At 42.4% G+C, this 14939-nt stretch overlaps 4 protein-coding genes across 4 annotated transcripts; 1 reads left to right on the top strand and 3 right to left on the bottom strand.

Annotated features, from left to right (window-relative positions):
- Positions 1 to 2153: 2153 nt before the first annotated feature.
- FOA43_003201 (uncharacterized protein) lies at positions 2154 to 2939 on the bottom strand (the record flags this gene model as incomplete). The annotated part of the gene is made up of 2 exons (XM_038923476.1): positions 2154 to 2473; positions 2936 to 2939. 2 exons carry the CDS (start codon positions 2937 to 2939, stop codon positions 2154 to 2156), a joined length of 324 nt encoding a protein of 107 aa, XP_038779404.1.
- Positions 2940 to 4940: 2001 nt separating this feature from the next.
- FOA43_003200 (uncharacterized protein) lies at positions 4941 to 5637 on the bottom strand (the record flags this gene model as incomplete). The annotated part of the gene is made up of 2 exons (XM_038923475.1): positions 4941 to 5610; positions 5633 to 5637. The coding sequence occupies 2 exons, from the start codon at positions 5635 to 5637 to the stop codon at positions 4941 to 4943; spliced, it is 675 nt and encodes a 224-aa protein (XP_038779403.1).
- Positions 5638 to 5652: 15 nt separating this feature from the next.
- Positions 5653 to 6588, bottom strand: FOA43_003199 (uncharacterized protein; the record flags this gene model as incomplete). Its single annotated transcript, XM_038923474.1, has 1 exon — positions 5653 to 6588. The coding sequence occupies one exon, from the start codon at positions 6586 to 6588 to the stop codon at positions 5653 to 5655; it is 936 nt and encodes a 311-aa protein (XP_038779402.1).
- A 3142-nt stretch (positions 6589 to 9730) lies between these two features.
- FOA43_003198 (uncharacterized protein) lies at positions 9731 to 10315 on the top strand (the record flags this gene model as incomplete). Its single annotated transcript, XM_038923473.1, has 2 exons — positions 9731 to 9738; positions 9823 to 10315. The coding sequence occupies 2 exons, from the start codon at positions 9731 to 9733 to the stop codon at positions 10313 to 10315; spliced, it is 501 nt and encodes a 166-aa protein (XP_038779401.1).
- Between the last annotated feature and the right edge of the window lie 4624 nt (positions 10316 to 14939).

Below are 14939 nucleotides of genomic sequence, written 5' to 3'. Positions count from 1 at the left end.
TGCCTAGTCAGGTCTAGCCAACCATCGCCTATCTAATGCTTCACTCAACAGCCCGTGAACCAGGAAACGTCGCTATATATCCACCAGTCGACCTCGGCGCTCGACGCACCGTCGTTTGAAATTCATGCATGTGCCGGCTACGTTCATGCAGGTTCGGAATGACGGGGCATCCAGTGAGTAGACCCGACTTGTGCTTAGATGACTTAGTGACAGTGGAGAAGTGACATGTAGTGCTGGTATCAACGTTTAAACCGCCACTCCACAGGCAGTTTAAGGGTAGTCTCGGGGTGGTAAAGTCTGGTCGCACACCCCAAATGGCGTGGTAGATGCGTTTCACAGTAATGCACCTCGTACTTGGCATTCTCCAAACTAAGCCGACGCACAACGAGGTGACTCTGGCAGTATCGACGGACGGACTCTCTTAATACAAGACCTTCTAGGACGACGGGGGTGAGGGCGTGAGGGCATGAGGGTTTGTGGTCGGTTGGTTAGTGGTGGTGGTCGGGCGGGGGAGTATTGTATTTTTTGTAGTGCACTGATTTGACAGTCAAATTGACACCTTTAAAACCTTTATGTATTTTGCTGATCCGTCTCTAAACGCACCTTTATTTGTAGTCTACAAATCCTCAGTATCCATCTCGGTTTCATTTCCCCTACCACCAGCAAACTTTGTTTACCCCATCCTCAGCAATGCGTTACGCGTCCGACTTTTTGCCGACTCCAAGGAATGAGCCTGGTTGACTGGAGCTCTGAAGAATCCACGACCTTTCTGAAAATTTTACGGGACTCGAAGGTGTGGGTGTGTGTGCGTGAAGGCATGTGGGCGTGCGTGTGAATGTGAGGACGTGAAGGCGTGCGGGTGTGTGGGTGTGTGGTCGGTAGTGGTCGGGCGGGGAGAATTATAATTTATAGTGTACTAATCCAGGGTCAGATACACCACTTTGTTATGTAGCCTATAAATCCAAGGTCGATGCTCAAATACCTTTACGCGACTCGTCGATGGTCTGGCGGGAGAAGATTTTATTTCTCGTAGTCTATTGATTTAGTCAAGTACACCTTTATTTCAAATTCTACCAATCCACAGTATCCATTCCCATCCTCCTCAAAGCCTCTGGACTCCACTGACTCATCTTCCCTACCACCAGCAGATTTGTTTACCCCATCCTCAGCAATGCGTTACGCGTCCGACTTTTTGCCGACTCCACGGAATGAGCCTGGTCGACTAGAGCTCTGAAGAATACACGACCTTTCTAAAACTTTACGGGACTCGACGGGGTGGGTGTATGTGCGTGAGGGCGTGTGGGTGAGGGTGTGTGTGTGTGGGTGTGTGGGTGTGTGGGCGTGAGGGTTTGTGGTTAGTCGGTAGTGGTCGGGCGGGAGAATGATAATTCATAGTGCACTAATCCACCGTCAACTTTACTTTGTAGTTACAAATCCAGGGTCAATGCTCAAATACCTTTACGCGTCTACTACTTCCCTGAAAGTTTCACTTGACTTGACGGGATGGGTGTGAGTGCGTGAGGGTCGGGTGTGAATGAGTGTTGGGTGTGAGTGAGTGTCGGGTGTGAACTAAGCTTACGTGTAGTCTTCGTGTAGTCTTGTAGTCTTTCCTTAATCTTTATTCCGGATTATTTCCTTTTTCCTTTCCTCCGTCTAGCTCGCCCAAGCTCCGTTTGTACTTCGGCTTTCTCTTTTCCTTACACCATCCATCTTCAGTCCACTCGAGCCAATCCGCATTTCTGAGACTCGACGGGCGTGCGAGCGTGCGTCAGTGAACTAAGCTTACGTGTAGTCTTCGTGTAGTCTTGTAGCCTTTGTGCCAGCATCAATCTCCCTAACATCAATTCCTTCGTCTTCTATTACACCACCTACGTGTATTCTGTGTAGTCTCCATCTCCCTCCCCCAAGCTCCGTTTGCACTTCCATCCACTTCAGTCGATTCCCTTCTGAGATTCGACGTGCGTGTGTGGGACGGGTGTGTGTGCGTGCGTGCGTGAGGGAAGTGAACTACTCGTATTCTCTGTATTCTTCGTGTAGTCGTCCATCTCTATTCCGACATCCCCTTCCCCTCCCCTCTCCATCTCCCAACTCGCGTCAATCCGTCGCAAAAACTTTCTTCCGTCCACCTATCACTTTTTCCTCCTCTCTAGTGTTTAATTTACTCGAGTTCCCACTTCCTTCTCCCATCCGCCTATCACTTTTCGTCCTCTCACAGGCTTTAATCCACTCGAGTTTCCTCTCTCCCCATCACTTTTTTTTTCTTCCATCTCCAAGTCCGCTCGTTCTCTTGAGCTTTCCAGTCTGTCGTTGTCCCTCCCCCAGAAGATGCAGCGTAGCGCATGTAGCGTAGAGTATGTAGCGTAGCCTGTAGCGTAGAGTAGCATGTAGCCTGTAGCCTGTAGCGTAGCATGTAGCGTAGAGTAGAGTAGCCTGTAGCGTAGCATGTAGCGTAGAGTATGTAGCGTAGAGTAGCCTGTAGCGTAGAGTCTAGTTCAGTCATTTCACTCAGTCAGTCACTCAGTCACCCACCACCTCCGCAATATAGCCGCACGCGTCCCATCTGGCTTCCAACTCACTTCAAATGCGTAAAGACGTTCTGTAAATCTATTTTATACTCATCCCTACACCATATGTACATTACCTGCCATCCCATGTCAGCTTCTTTGTTTTACCCCACACCACCACATTCATCATATCTCATCTTCTACTACAGCTATCACCTTCAAATCCTCAGCGTTTACCTTAAGTCACTACCACTTCCTATGCTTCACTTTGTTCTCTCAAATATATCTTAGTATTATTTAATATCGAACCACCACCACTCGACTTCCAATGAGGACAATAAAGACACTGAGGTAAGAAGCTCTAAATAAGAGAACCTGCACATCCAAATCACTTTTGTAGGATAGAACTATCAGCTTACGAGAGAGTGTACCCATTAATGCTAAATATCTTTAAGTTTCCTAATTGGGAATTCGGCCCTCGGAAAATCTTCGTCCCCACCGAGAAATAAAAAGAAACCAATATGTGAATCATCCTGTGACTTAATTCCGAGGGGTGGTGCGACATTAGACCCCACAGATTTCTACCAAATAGTAGCATAATTACCCCACATAGTCCATACACGGAATTGAACGGTTGCCATTTTCATGCCTCGATTAAATGCCAGTCGCTAATAATTAACAAGAACTTCTATGAAAGTGCATGCTGGTTGCTGCAACACCTTCGGTATGAAGAGAAACGTATAGCACGAAAACTTGGCTGTATTGAAAACAGGGCCCTTCTGCTTGCTTTTCTGTTTTTTTGACCAAATGCACAACCAAATACAATTTTGTGAAGTGATCCAATGAAAAAAAAATATGTCGTCAGGTGTATAACCTCATGCTAAATATCTCTAAGTTTTCTAATTGGGAATTCGGCCCTCGGAAAATCTTCATCTCTACCGAGAAATAAAAATAGAAATCCTTTATAACCACTTCCTTACACCAGATTGATTCCAGGAATTGCGCTAAGATTTCCCATGAGAAATCAAAATCTAGAAATCGCTCTTAGCAACGCCCTTACACCAAATCGAGTTTTTGGAATCGCTTTCGCAAATCCAAAGATCGCTTTCAACAACTTCCGTACACCAGATCGAGTTTTAAAAATCGCTCTTGGAAATCGAAAAATCGCTTCGCAACGTCCTTACACCAAGTTGAGTTCCAGGAATCACTTTTAGAAATCTATAACAGTTTGAAAAATCCAGATCGCTCTCAGAATTCCAGAAATCGTTCAACAACGTCCGTACACCAAATTAAGAAATTGTCCTCACCGACTTCCTTACACCAAATCAAATTCCAGGAATCGTATTTACACCACTTAATCCAGGAGTCATTTCAACAACGTCCTTACACCAAAACAAAATTCAGAAGTCATCCTCGGCAACGTCCTTACACCAAAACAAAATTCAGAAAACGCTCCCGGGGCTCCAGAAATCGGTTTCAACACATTCTTACACCACCCTACGTCCTTACACCAATACAGAAATCGTCGTCACTGAATTTAACTCCAAATCGTCCTCACTTCAATGGTCAGAACCTACAGTCAGAACTTAGAAATAAAAATGCAGTATCTTAATGGAAAATCTCCTTAGTATTACAACTTCGAAATCTCAATTCAAAATCCAGAATAAATGCAGAGTATAGAAGTCGTCATCAAAATGAAAATATCCTTCTCTCACAAGAATTCCTTAGTAAATCTCCCTCATGTCCTCAAGTCCCCATAAATTACGGTAAATAAGTTGAAGAGTTTATTGATTATAAGATAATTCAAAATCCAGAATAAAATTCAGAGTAAATATTTTGTGGATGTTCTTAGTTTATATCCTCGGTGTCCCAATAAATTACGGTAAACAAGTTGAAGAGTTCATTAATTATATTTTTAAAGGGAGCGTGGTGACTGCAAATAGGGTACAATCAATCGTTCAATCTGGGAACACCGTACATTTGTACCGGCTTCAGATTGGACATCTAGTTTAATCTAGAAACACCCTACATTGGTACCAGCCCCCGATTGGACAAACAGTATTCACCTGAGATACAATCAAGAAGCATTTTACTTTTTGAAACTAACAAGACTATAGTCCCATGACTCATCTTAGGAAGTCAAAACTAAATCTACGGGCGCTAACAATAATTTCTATATTCTTACCTAGAAATTGGGTTAGGGAACTACCTGTTGGGATTTTGAGGTCTTTCTGGAAGGTGACTGGGTACTGAACGTTAAGTGTTTCGTCCACAACCCCTTCACTTTGATCTTTACAAGTGGCATATACGTATTGTTACCGAGAAGCCTGTCGAGATCTCCATTATCACTCATAAAATCATTTTGTAATCATTCATATTAATTTAAAAATAAAGGAGGGAATTACTCCACACCAAGAAGCAAATGCAATATAGTAACTAAACAACATCTTCAGTGTTTTCAGCATGTTCGACGTTAACACCTTTCATATCGTCGTACGCTTTTTTGTTCATCGTCATTGCTTCAGTCTCGTAGTTCTTCCACTTTCTAGCAGGAATCTTAGCTGCAAACATCTCGTCAATATCTTCAAATGATCTACCAGCAGTTTCTGGTTGGTAAAAGTAGAAGACGAAGATGGACATAAGGGAGAAACCTGTGAAAATGAAGTTAATCTTCGAACCCATATTTGCTTGATCAGGGTTGAACATGTAAGGCAAAACAAAGTTCCACATGCACTGGAAGGCATAATTGATTATAGTACCGACGGCCACAGTCTTTGCCCTTAAACTCACTGACGAAACCTCTGCTGCAAAAATATAAGCCAATGGTCCAATGGAAACATTGTAGAAAAAGTTGTACATGACCATAAAGGCACAAGCAACCGTCATCGAGGTCATATTACCAGTATCGGTACCGGCAGCTGCAACAATAAGATTCAAGATCGTCAAGCAAGTCATACCATAAATAATAAGGGGTCTACGACCGAACTTGTCGAAGATGAACCAAGAAACAATAACACCACTGATCGACAATGCCTGTGCACCACAACTCAACTGATAAGACCGATGAGTGGAGAAGCCTGCAAGTTCATAATAGTACGTCGAGTAACTGGCAATGAAAGAAACACCACTCCATGGCTGCATGAAGAAACTAAAAAAGCACAATCAGGGTTCTTCTGATATCCTTCTTCCTAAAACAGTCTGCGTAAGTACTAGAATCGGATATTTTGATGGATTCTTCAACGGTCGTTAACATCAAGCCAAACTGTTGCTCAGCCTGGACAGGATTGAATAGTCTGAGCAAGCTCTTCCTGGCAGCATCATGCCTGTTGACCTTGAGAAGCCAGAAAGGAGACTCCGGCATAAAGAATAAGGGTAGGCAAGTTATTGAGAATATCCACTGAGGAAGAAAAACACCTCTATATGCCATCCTGGTTGTGTAGGCACTGGTGGTGTTGTTAATCAAATAGCAGATGAATGGACCAACACAAAGAGAAAGCGAACAGCAAGCAACAATGAAACCTCTCAAAGCCATGGGACTGTATTCGGAAGCCATTGTAATACCAATTGTAGAAATGACACCGAGACAAAGAGCGTTAAGAAACTTTCCGACAAAGAAGATTTGGATGGTGGTAGCCACAAATTCCATCGTGACGAAAGGAATTGTGAACAAAATGGCAAAACTGAGCACCCATTTTCTTCCAAACCGATCAGACAAGTATGAGGAGCAAAACGAGGAAAGGGCGATGGCTCCTAAAGGACCACCAGTAATGGCCGACTGCCAGTTGGAAGGAAGCACGTACGAACCATCATAATAGTAGCCAAAGTCCTGTCTAAACTGTGGAATTGATAACACAATACCCGAAGCTTGGTTCTCGTAACCAACCAAAATCATTGCCCAAACAATTCCCATACACCATCCGAAAGACTTTGGATATTCCTTAATGGCCTGCCACCTAGTTAGCTCGTGCTCCACCTTTTGCTGGGCTTGAGGCGAGGTATCTTCAAACTTCTCCTTCACGTAAACTTCATCCGCCTGCACATTTGTGTCGGGCTCGTAATTCTCACTGTTAATATCTTCTGGCATCGCGACTGTTTTGAATTATATTCTATACTGAAAATATTATGCAGTATTGAACTCCGTGTAGGCCGAGAAACTCCCATTTATATATCCATTTGAATGGCCACACTTGTATTTGTAATATGGGGGGAGGGAATACAGGTTGATTGTTTTATTACCCAGCCTTGGAGGAGATGAATGAGTGGCTATTGAGGTACATTGTCAGTCACGCCACCCCGCAAATTATGCACTTCGGAGTTCAATTCACACCTACGATTTGATGGTATCTTGGGCTTCATCACATAGGCGAAAGGAATAATGTTCTTCCGAAACCTCTCTGTCTCGCAACTGGGCGTACGGAAGTTGGCTGTTTCCGACAGACCTTGCATGACATAACGCTGTTGCGTTAAATCACGCCCAAATAGAGTAGCGAGTACCGGGTCCGTGCGGCTGTGTTGCCCGGGTGGCAAGAGAAAAAAGAAACTAATTTGGACATTGTCAAGACGCAGTAAAAAATATGGGACAGCCGGTAGATCTGCGGAGTATCGATTTCCTGCATAGCATGACCTAATTCCTATTGTGGAATTACGCGGGGTAAATAATATCACGAGGGGAATGATAATAAGACCTGCAGGGCAGATCATATGCACAAAGAGTAGTAGAAGGAGCGGAGCAATTACAACCGTGCTGATAACACTTATTCTTAGCGGCATATCATTTATTCGTAAACAAAAGCTTTATACACTTTTACAAATCAGGCATAATGAACCAAAACATCGCTTGGTCCACTGACTCCCGTCATCACCAAGTGTCTTCCATTGGCGCTCTGGTCATATTTCTTGAAGTCCACAGCCTTTCCGTTCAATTCAACCTTGACAATTTTCGAGTCCTTTTTCACTGGAATGTAGATGCTTCCAATAGTACCCTTAGGAGGAGCAACAACAAGCTGTAAAAGCTCGTCACTGTGGCGCTTCCAACCAGCGCTGATAAATCCTGTCTTTCTAGACGTAAAGCCTGTCTGTGCAAACTGCAAGGCATCTTTAACAAAGACTCCCTCAGGAGCTAAAATCCACTTCTTGTGCTCGTAATCTTCAAAGTTAAGACCCACAATTTGGTTGGTCATCCAGATAGTTGGTCCCGAGGCCCAAGGATGGCAGTGCGAGATGTAGGCCGAGTCATAACCATCAAATGGATACTTCAAAGAACCATCACCAAAGTAACCCTCGATTAACGACGACTTGACAGCATAAGGAGCATTCCAGATATAACCCCACATGGTTCTGAACAACTCATAGGACCTTTCAGGGAAGCCCGCATCAGTGTGAGCCTGTAGCTCCAAAGAGGAGATAAATGGAGAGATGGAGTTCTGCATTTCAGGAGCAGTGGCACCGAACTCAGTCCAGTGGGTGCTCAAGTACTTCGAAATACTTGCGTACTTGCTCTTGTCTGCAACATGGAATAGCATTGCTATGGCGTTTCCATCCTGTGAGTGTATGTCATTCTCATCGGAATCCTTGAAAGCACCGACCTTGTCATCCCAGAAGAACTCGTTGATACTCTTCTTTAATTTTTCTGCTCTTCCGGCGTACAACTTCTTGGTTGCAGGGTCATCTAAAATGTCTGCAATCTTAGTACCGTCTATCAACGTGGTGTGAAGAACACAATTGATGGACATAGGGTGGCCAACAAATGGTGTGCGACCCCAATCCAATGGGCCAACAATCTTCAAGACTCCCGTCTCGTCCACCTGCTTCCAGGTACGTTCCATACCCTTCTTGAATTGTACCCATGCATTTCTCAACCATGTCATGGACTTGTCGTTTAGCATAAAGGTATCATAGATTGACTTTAAAGTCCACAAATGATACATATCAGAACCGTAGATGTGGATCGGATTACATGCGTAAGGGAATTCACCCTCTTCAGTTTGCTGATCCAAAATCCAGTCAGTAGAGAGCTCGGCAGCCTTAGAGTTGAAAGTGATGAACTCAGTGAACTGTGAGATTGTTCTATCGCCGGACCAAACAGTTCTGTCTCTTCTGGCACCATCTACTAAAACCTCCTGACCAAAACCGGAAATCACATCGTTGCTCCAGCCTGTAGGCTTAGTCACAACATCCATTCTTCTACCACTCCTGGTTGGAATGATGGACAACTGAATCGTATATGCACCGGCGTACCAGATGGTGTTGGCAAACTCATCATCGGAATAAAAGTAGCCGGAGTAGTTTCTGAGGTTGTCCCCAAGACTAGGCATGTTGTTCATTTTGGTGTAGATCTTTCTGATGGAAACTTTTCCTGGCTTTCTTGTTGAAATAGTGAGATAACGGAAAGCACCTCTCTGTTGAGCGTATGGACATGTGTACACACCCTCGCTGACAGGCACTTCGATGGTCTTGTCGACCATCAAAAAGTCCATGCTTCGATCACTATTATCCTTGTCGACAAACTTATTTGTCTCGGAGAATGCAAGATGCACCGACTGCTCTGGATCAGAGTCTGGGCCGAACTCGACAGAGTACAGTCCGCAAGTGTTGAAACCAAAGTCCAAAGAGATTGCAGCTCCTGCACCTTTGAGATAAGCCACGTTGGAGTTGTTACCGATCAAATTATCGGCCTGTTGCACCACTCCCTCGGTTGCAAACACCTTGGTCGGATAGACAGTTCTCGACTCCGGGGAGAATTTGTACTTTTCCCAGGGACCCTTGTTAGGTCCGGCTGTTAGCACTGATTGAGCAAAAGACTGCATTATAAGTTATAGCCTCAATAAATCCAAAAATATAAATACTAGCTAGAATTACCCAAATGAAGGACACAACTTTCAAAGACAAGCTCTGAAAGTAGATAGCAAGCCTTTTTATATGATCTCTCTGTCTTTGAACAACTCCGAAGCGATCGTATGACACTGGACGGAGTAATGAGTGGGGCGGGTGCGTAATGGGGCCCGCTCCGGATAATTGCTTAACCGATGGGCAAAGGCTATCCGCGAAAATATTTAAACGGCTACGTAATCTTTTGTTTCTGCATCTGCTGATACCCCCACATTGTGACGCACTAACTATCCGAGGGAATATAAGAAGGAAGGTGGATTATCAAATAGAGACAACTGGAAAACCAAGAAAAAACCAAACCAAGACTGGTGAATAAAACAGAGCAATAAATTTACAAGATGACAAAGTCAACCTCAGAATCCAAACTTGAGCTCAAGGAGCTCTTGAAAGGTTGGGAACCCTCCAGATTGGCACTCTTTTTGACTGTTAGGAACATCGAGGTGCCTAAAGGAATCTCCAAAGACGAGTTGGTCGACCTTGTTGTGTCAAAAAGGGATGTGCCAATTGTCAATGTGAAGGCATCGAAGCGGATACTATCGAGCTTGATTCATGAACAGCTAGTAGACTATTTGGAGATTAGAGGTTACGTGGTCTTGACCAAGGGACAGCTTTTGCCAACAACTCCGGACCCTTACGTCGATTTTCAGGAGGCGGAGTTGTTGAAGGCTGTTCTACAGGACTTTGAGACCAATTACCCAACGGTCCCCGATGAAGTGAACTTGGCCCTAGAGAAGGTGCTCAACAAGAAATACGCTATCCGTATCTCTGAAGGTTTCAGGGACCCTACCGGCAAGTATAAGGTCAAAACGCTTGACCACGTATTGAAAAGATTTGGTGGCAACTGGGTGACAGTCAACTCCGTGGAGTCCAAGGAGCAGACTTGCCGTGCGTGCGTCAACTTCTTCAACCTCGGTGTTTATTAAGAATGAGCGGTATAACTATAACGAATGATATAATCAATGTGATATTGAATGCTATTGACCAAAGGCTCTTTAAGTGATTAATATTTATAATAGTTGAATTGTAACGTAAGTTGTAAGCTAGGACAGAATTCTCGTGACAAACTGCTTCTTTCCAAATGCAGTATGTCCTGCTAAAGGGCAGCATATAGGTCAACCGCCCGCTGACACTATGGATAGGTACTGAATCAAAAAAGTAATTCAAATATCGCAACCTTATGTTGATAGCCACCGGATCGTCCAAGTACTGAGGTGATATGGTTCATCATGGACCTCACGTTCCTATAATCGTTTAATATAGTCAAGAGCTCACCACTGGTGCCACGAGAATGGAATTCAATCAATCAACCGAAAAGGTATGCTCGTCAAGCCAACTCAGGTTGTACTACCATATGTATCCTCCTGCGCATCACACGATGAAAATTCTTTTGGAATAGACATCGATGGCACTTGTTAAACCCATTGGAGCTTTCTTAGTGCTGCCAATTTTTTTATCTTCTATCTTCCCTCACATATCATCTTTGAGGCCACATCCATAATGTGCCCGCTCTCAGATCGCCTCAAACAGTGAGTGTGGAAAATGAACTACCCTCTATCACCCATCTGGGGGACCATCAACCCTTATTCTCATCACCCTGATGCACATCTATTTTTGCAACTTGTAAGTTTGCTGATCTTTGATATTGGTAATATTTCTGGTTTTCAGGTCATTGGTAACTGTCACTCGATCTCCTGTTGACACTTGAATGTGATGTGGCCTGATTCAAAAAACCAAGCTTCCCCGCATAAAAAAAGAAAGCACGGGAAAAAACATTTTCCGAACTCTGCAGAGAAGCCGATGCATCATGCATTCAAATTCAAATTCCGACATGGACAGTTTAGTTCAGCAAGCGCATTATCAGGCAACCGGAAGCCAGTACCATATCCGTGAATGCCAAGGTATCACGTAGGCATATAATCACAAGTTGATGGGGTTGTTGGAGAGCGAAAATACGAAATGGTCCAGAGGTATCCATAAAATGTCTTCCGGGTCAGAAGACGGAGGTACTCAAGAACGTTGAAGAGCGTTTCATTCATGTTTTTACCCTCGCGGAATTAGCACATTGTTTTCCGCTCCTTCCCCCCTCCGAGAACCCCCTTTTCAGACAATCAGGCTCCGCGAAATTCTCCGAGTATGTCCGACCTCACCGGATGCGGAGTGAATTGGGGTGCCAAGCCTTGTTGGATTTGTTACGTAGGGCAGCTTATAACTTTACACCCGAGCAACGTTGTCTATAACTGTAAGGTATATGTATGCGTGATACCTAAATGACCTAAATTGAACTGGTGATTGGGTAACTATACGTCATCGGCCTATATTTATTTTTTTGGAGGTGGTTTTCCCTCTGGCGCTCTTTCGAGGTGGACATTTAGATCACCAGCGCATCGAGCATTGTATGAATCGTACCACTACTTACTTCCGGCGTGGGCGTAGTTAAGTATATTTCCAGTGTGATGATAGTCAAAGACGTAATTTCTGTAGTCCGTAGATCTTCCCAGCAATATCAGAAAAAGAACCGATCAAGGGATTGGTTCTATTTATTAAAACTAGTGAAGCCCTGTATAGTCTAAATGTAATAAGCTTATCACGTGACTATATATGTATGTAAATACCTATAGATGCACATAAATTGTGAAGAATCTCGGCAGTTGAAAATGTTTTCTGGCACCCATTTCGATATGGGTTCTCGCCGTAGTGTGAGAACAATAATATTAGGGATTTCAGTTGAATGAGTTTGGCCCTATAGAGTTCATGAGCTTACAAAAAGGTGTGTGTGAACCGGTGTGTTTCAAGAATTCCACACCTTCTCGTTTGTTTAGTATGCGTTCTTGTATAGTGTATTTCTAAGTTTCATCTCCTGAAAACACTATTTTGATAAAAACTGAACAAAACGTGTCAACTTGATAACAGGAAAAGAATTATATTTAATATATATGTATTCTCTTACAACAAAAAAAGACTATAAATAATAATGCAAATCTACTGGTATTAAGCATTATTTAGTTAAAATAAGTTCTATATTTTATGAGTTGGAGTTAATTTGAGGCATGTAGGCTACCACCAATTTAGTGTTGTGCACGTGCTTAATATCACATGATATATTAACTAATAATGGGGTATTTCAAGTCACTGAACACAGTTCTAGATATCGGAAGCAGAATCTTGAGTGAAGACAAGAAGAATGCAATTTGTTCATTGAAATTTTTAGTTTTATATAGTTCAAGGTGTTTAGAAAAACCTACAAGTAATTTAATAAATATTGCAACACTATAAACTAAAATAAAATCATCTCGAACATTACCTTTATTGCGTATGGTGTCTTACCACCTTTTTCCAAAAAGGTGGTAAGCCTAGAAACAATGTAACTTGAAATATTTGAAATGCCATTCCTTAGGTTTATATCCCCATTTTCGTTTATTTTATTTATCCTAAAACACCTAGCCTACTGGCATCAAAGCCAATGATCTTGTCAAAGATACCGTCATCAAGACAAACCCTCACAATAATAACTTTTTAGGGAATCGTGCATCGTTAATATTGATATTATAGACCTACGAAACAAACAATTTTAGTTTTTTTATTGTTCTATATAAATTTTCTATAGTACAAAATAGCTCCGAAAATTCACCTACCTCATTTCCCAAGAGCTACATCATAGAGCAATGCTTAGCTTTGTCCGAAACATTGGCTTCAGGCAGCAATGAAATTATTCGGAATGAAGTTTGGTTCGGGAGATATTTTCAATTATCTTTAAACATGAAGAATGCATATGCTTCTTATTATGGATCAGAAGCTAAGGATAGTTAAAAGAAGGAGTATCTTATCTTTCATCAAAAAATTCAGTTGAAAAATGAGCATTTATAATCCACCGAAACTTCAACGGACAACAGCCATTTGGTTATTTGGATAGCAGCTTTTCGAATCAGATATACTTAGAATACTCTTCATTTCTTTGAAAACTGGAAAGTTAGTCTTTAGAATCGTTTCCCTATTTTCATCGTTAATTGATCTAATATCCAAGATTATTTTTTTACAATGAATCACTTAGACCTGATACTTAAATGATATCCCATGAATATTCTAGTGAGTTGAAGCTTATTGCCATAATATATCTTATATATTCTTGCAAACGCTTCTCTCTATTTCATTGTTCCTGTTATAAAGCCCTTTACTATTTTGAGCACGGGCCTTGAATACAGCTTACATGCGTCAGTACTCGTGAATATTATATGCGTTCCTGTTGACTTTGTCGGTTGTTTTTACTTGGGTACTGTCAAATATTTATCCCACAGTAAGCTCATCTGTCCTCCCTGATAGCATTTACCCACTCTTATGCTTTCAGAATCACTGTGTTGATAAAATCATCGAAGCCTAAGCTTTCACTACCACAAAGGCCCCTGGTGGTATAATTAGCTTTATCGTTTTGCGAATGCAGCGCTGTTGACCTAATCGTTGATATCTAAAGCAGATACTACTTCGCTAAGTAAAAAATGGACGAAAAAATACTAGAGGGTTGACCAGTTCAAGCAGATATAAAACAACGAGTCCGCTGTTATTACTGATAGGGAATATTCCTACTTAGAATAAACTATTTACTCGACCGGCGTCGGAAGAGGCATTAATCTAAGCCCATTCCTTGTATACTAACCTTTCAAGGCTCCCATTTACAGCCCTAAGGTATCCTTCAGCGTGCTTTGCTTCTTATTTCTGAACATTCATATTTATATCATCTTAAAGACACACCACACGATCATGACCGGCATAACGAGTAAAGATGAGCATATACTTCACATAATGATACGCGGAGCACGTGCAGCACCATAAGCTACTAGTGTAAAGGTGCAAATGAAGTGGAGTATTTTTTAAACGATCCTTTCAAACATATTTTCTGGACAGAGTGAAAAATTATTCTGTGTGGAATAAGAATTTCAATAGCTGAAGAATATTTCGTTTAAAGGCAGGCGGAGAACTGAACGAGATAGAAGTGAAAAAGAGGTAGAGGCGCCACAAAGGCTTAAAGCCGGCCATCGATCGCGATCATATTAGGCAAGAAAACCGTTAAACTGAATATTGTGATGAGAGGTCAGGCCTACAGGCGCGAGGCTAAGGCCGAACTTTCTGCTAATAACATAGGGACGGTTACACATTGAAATCGTATTAAAGGGCTGTGGCTTGTCGTAGGTAATCATGTCTCCCCAAATAAGTTTGAAGTGACGGGTTTTCTCTTCTGTTTGACATATATATCCGGACTACCCCGTGCCATTGGGACTATACTTCTTGATAACAATACGTTTGACGTATTTCTACTCCACGCTCTTCTTGGTCGTTGTCGGACGTCATCAAAATGTCACGTGGTTTGGCGATGCTTATGATATACCTGTATACTTAGCTTATTGAAAGGGCCACAATGTAGCTGAGGCCACGTTGGGTATATATAAGGAAGCGTATATTCCTTATGTGTCCAACGAACTTTGCAGTATATCAATTTCCCGTTAATAGCTACTCGTGTTACTTAAGTCTCGACATTTTTTCACGAACCTTTGTAAG

This window comes from Brettanomyces nanus, chromosome 3 (genome assembly GCF_011074865.1).
Source record: "Brettanomyces nanus chromosome 3, complete sequence".
NCBI classification, from domain to species: Eukaryota; Fungi; Ascomycota; class Pichiomycetes; order Pichiales; family Pichiaceae; genus Brettanomyces; species Brettanomyces nanus.
Note: the sequence above shows the minus strand (reverse complement) of the source record. Positions and strands in the feature narration are given on the sequence as shown.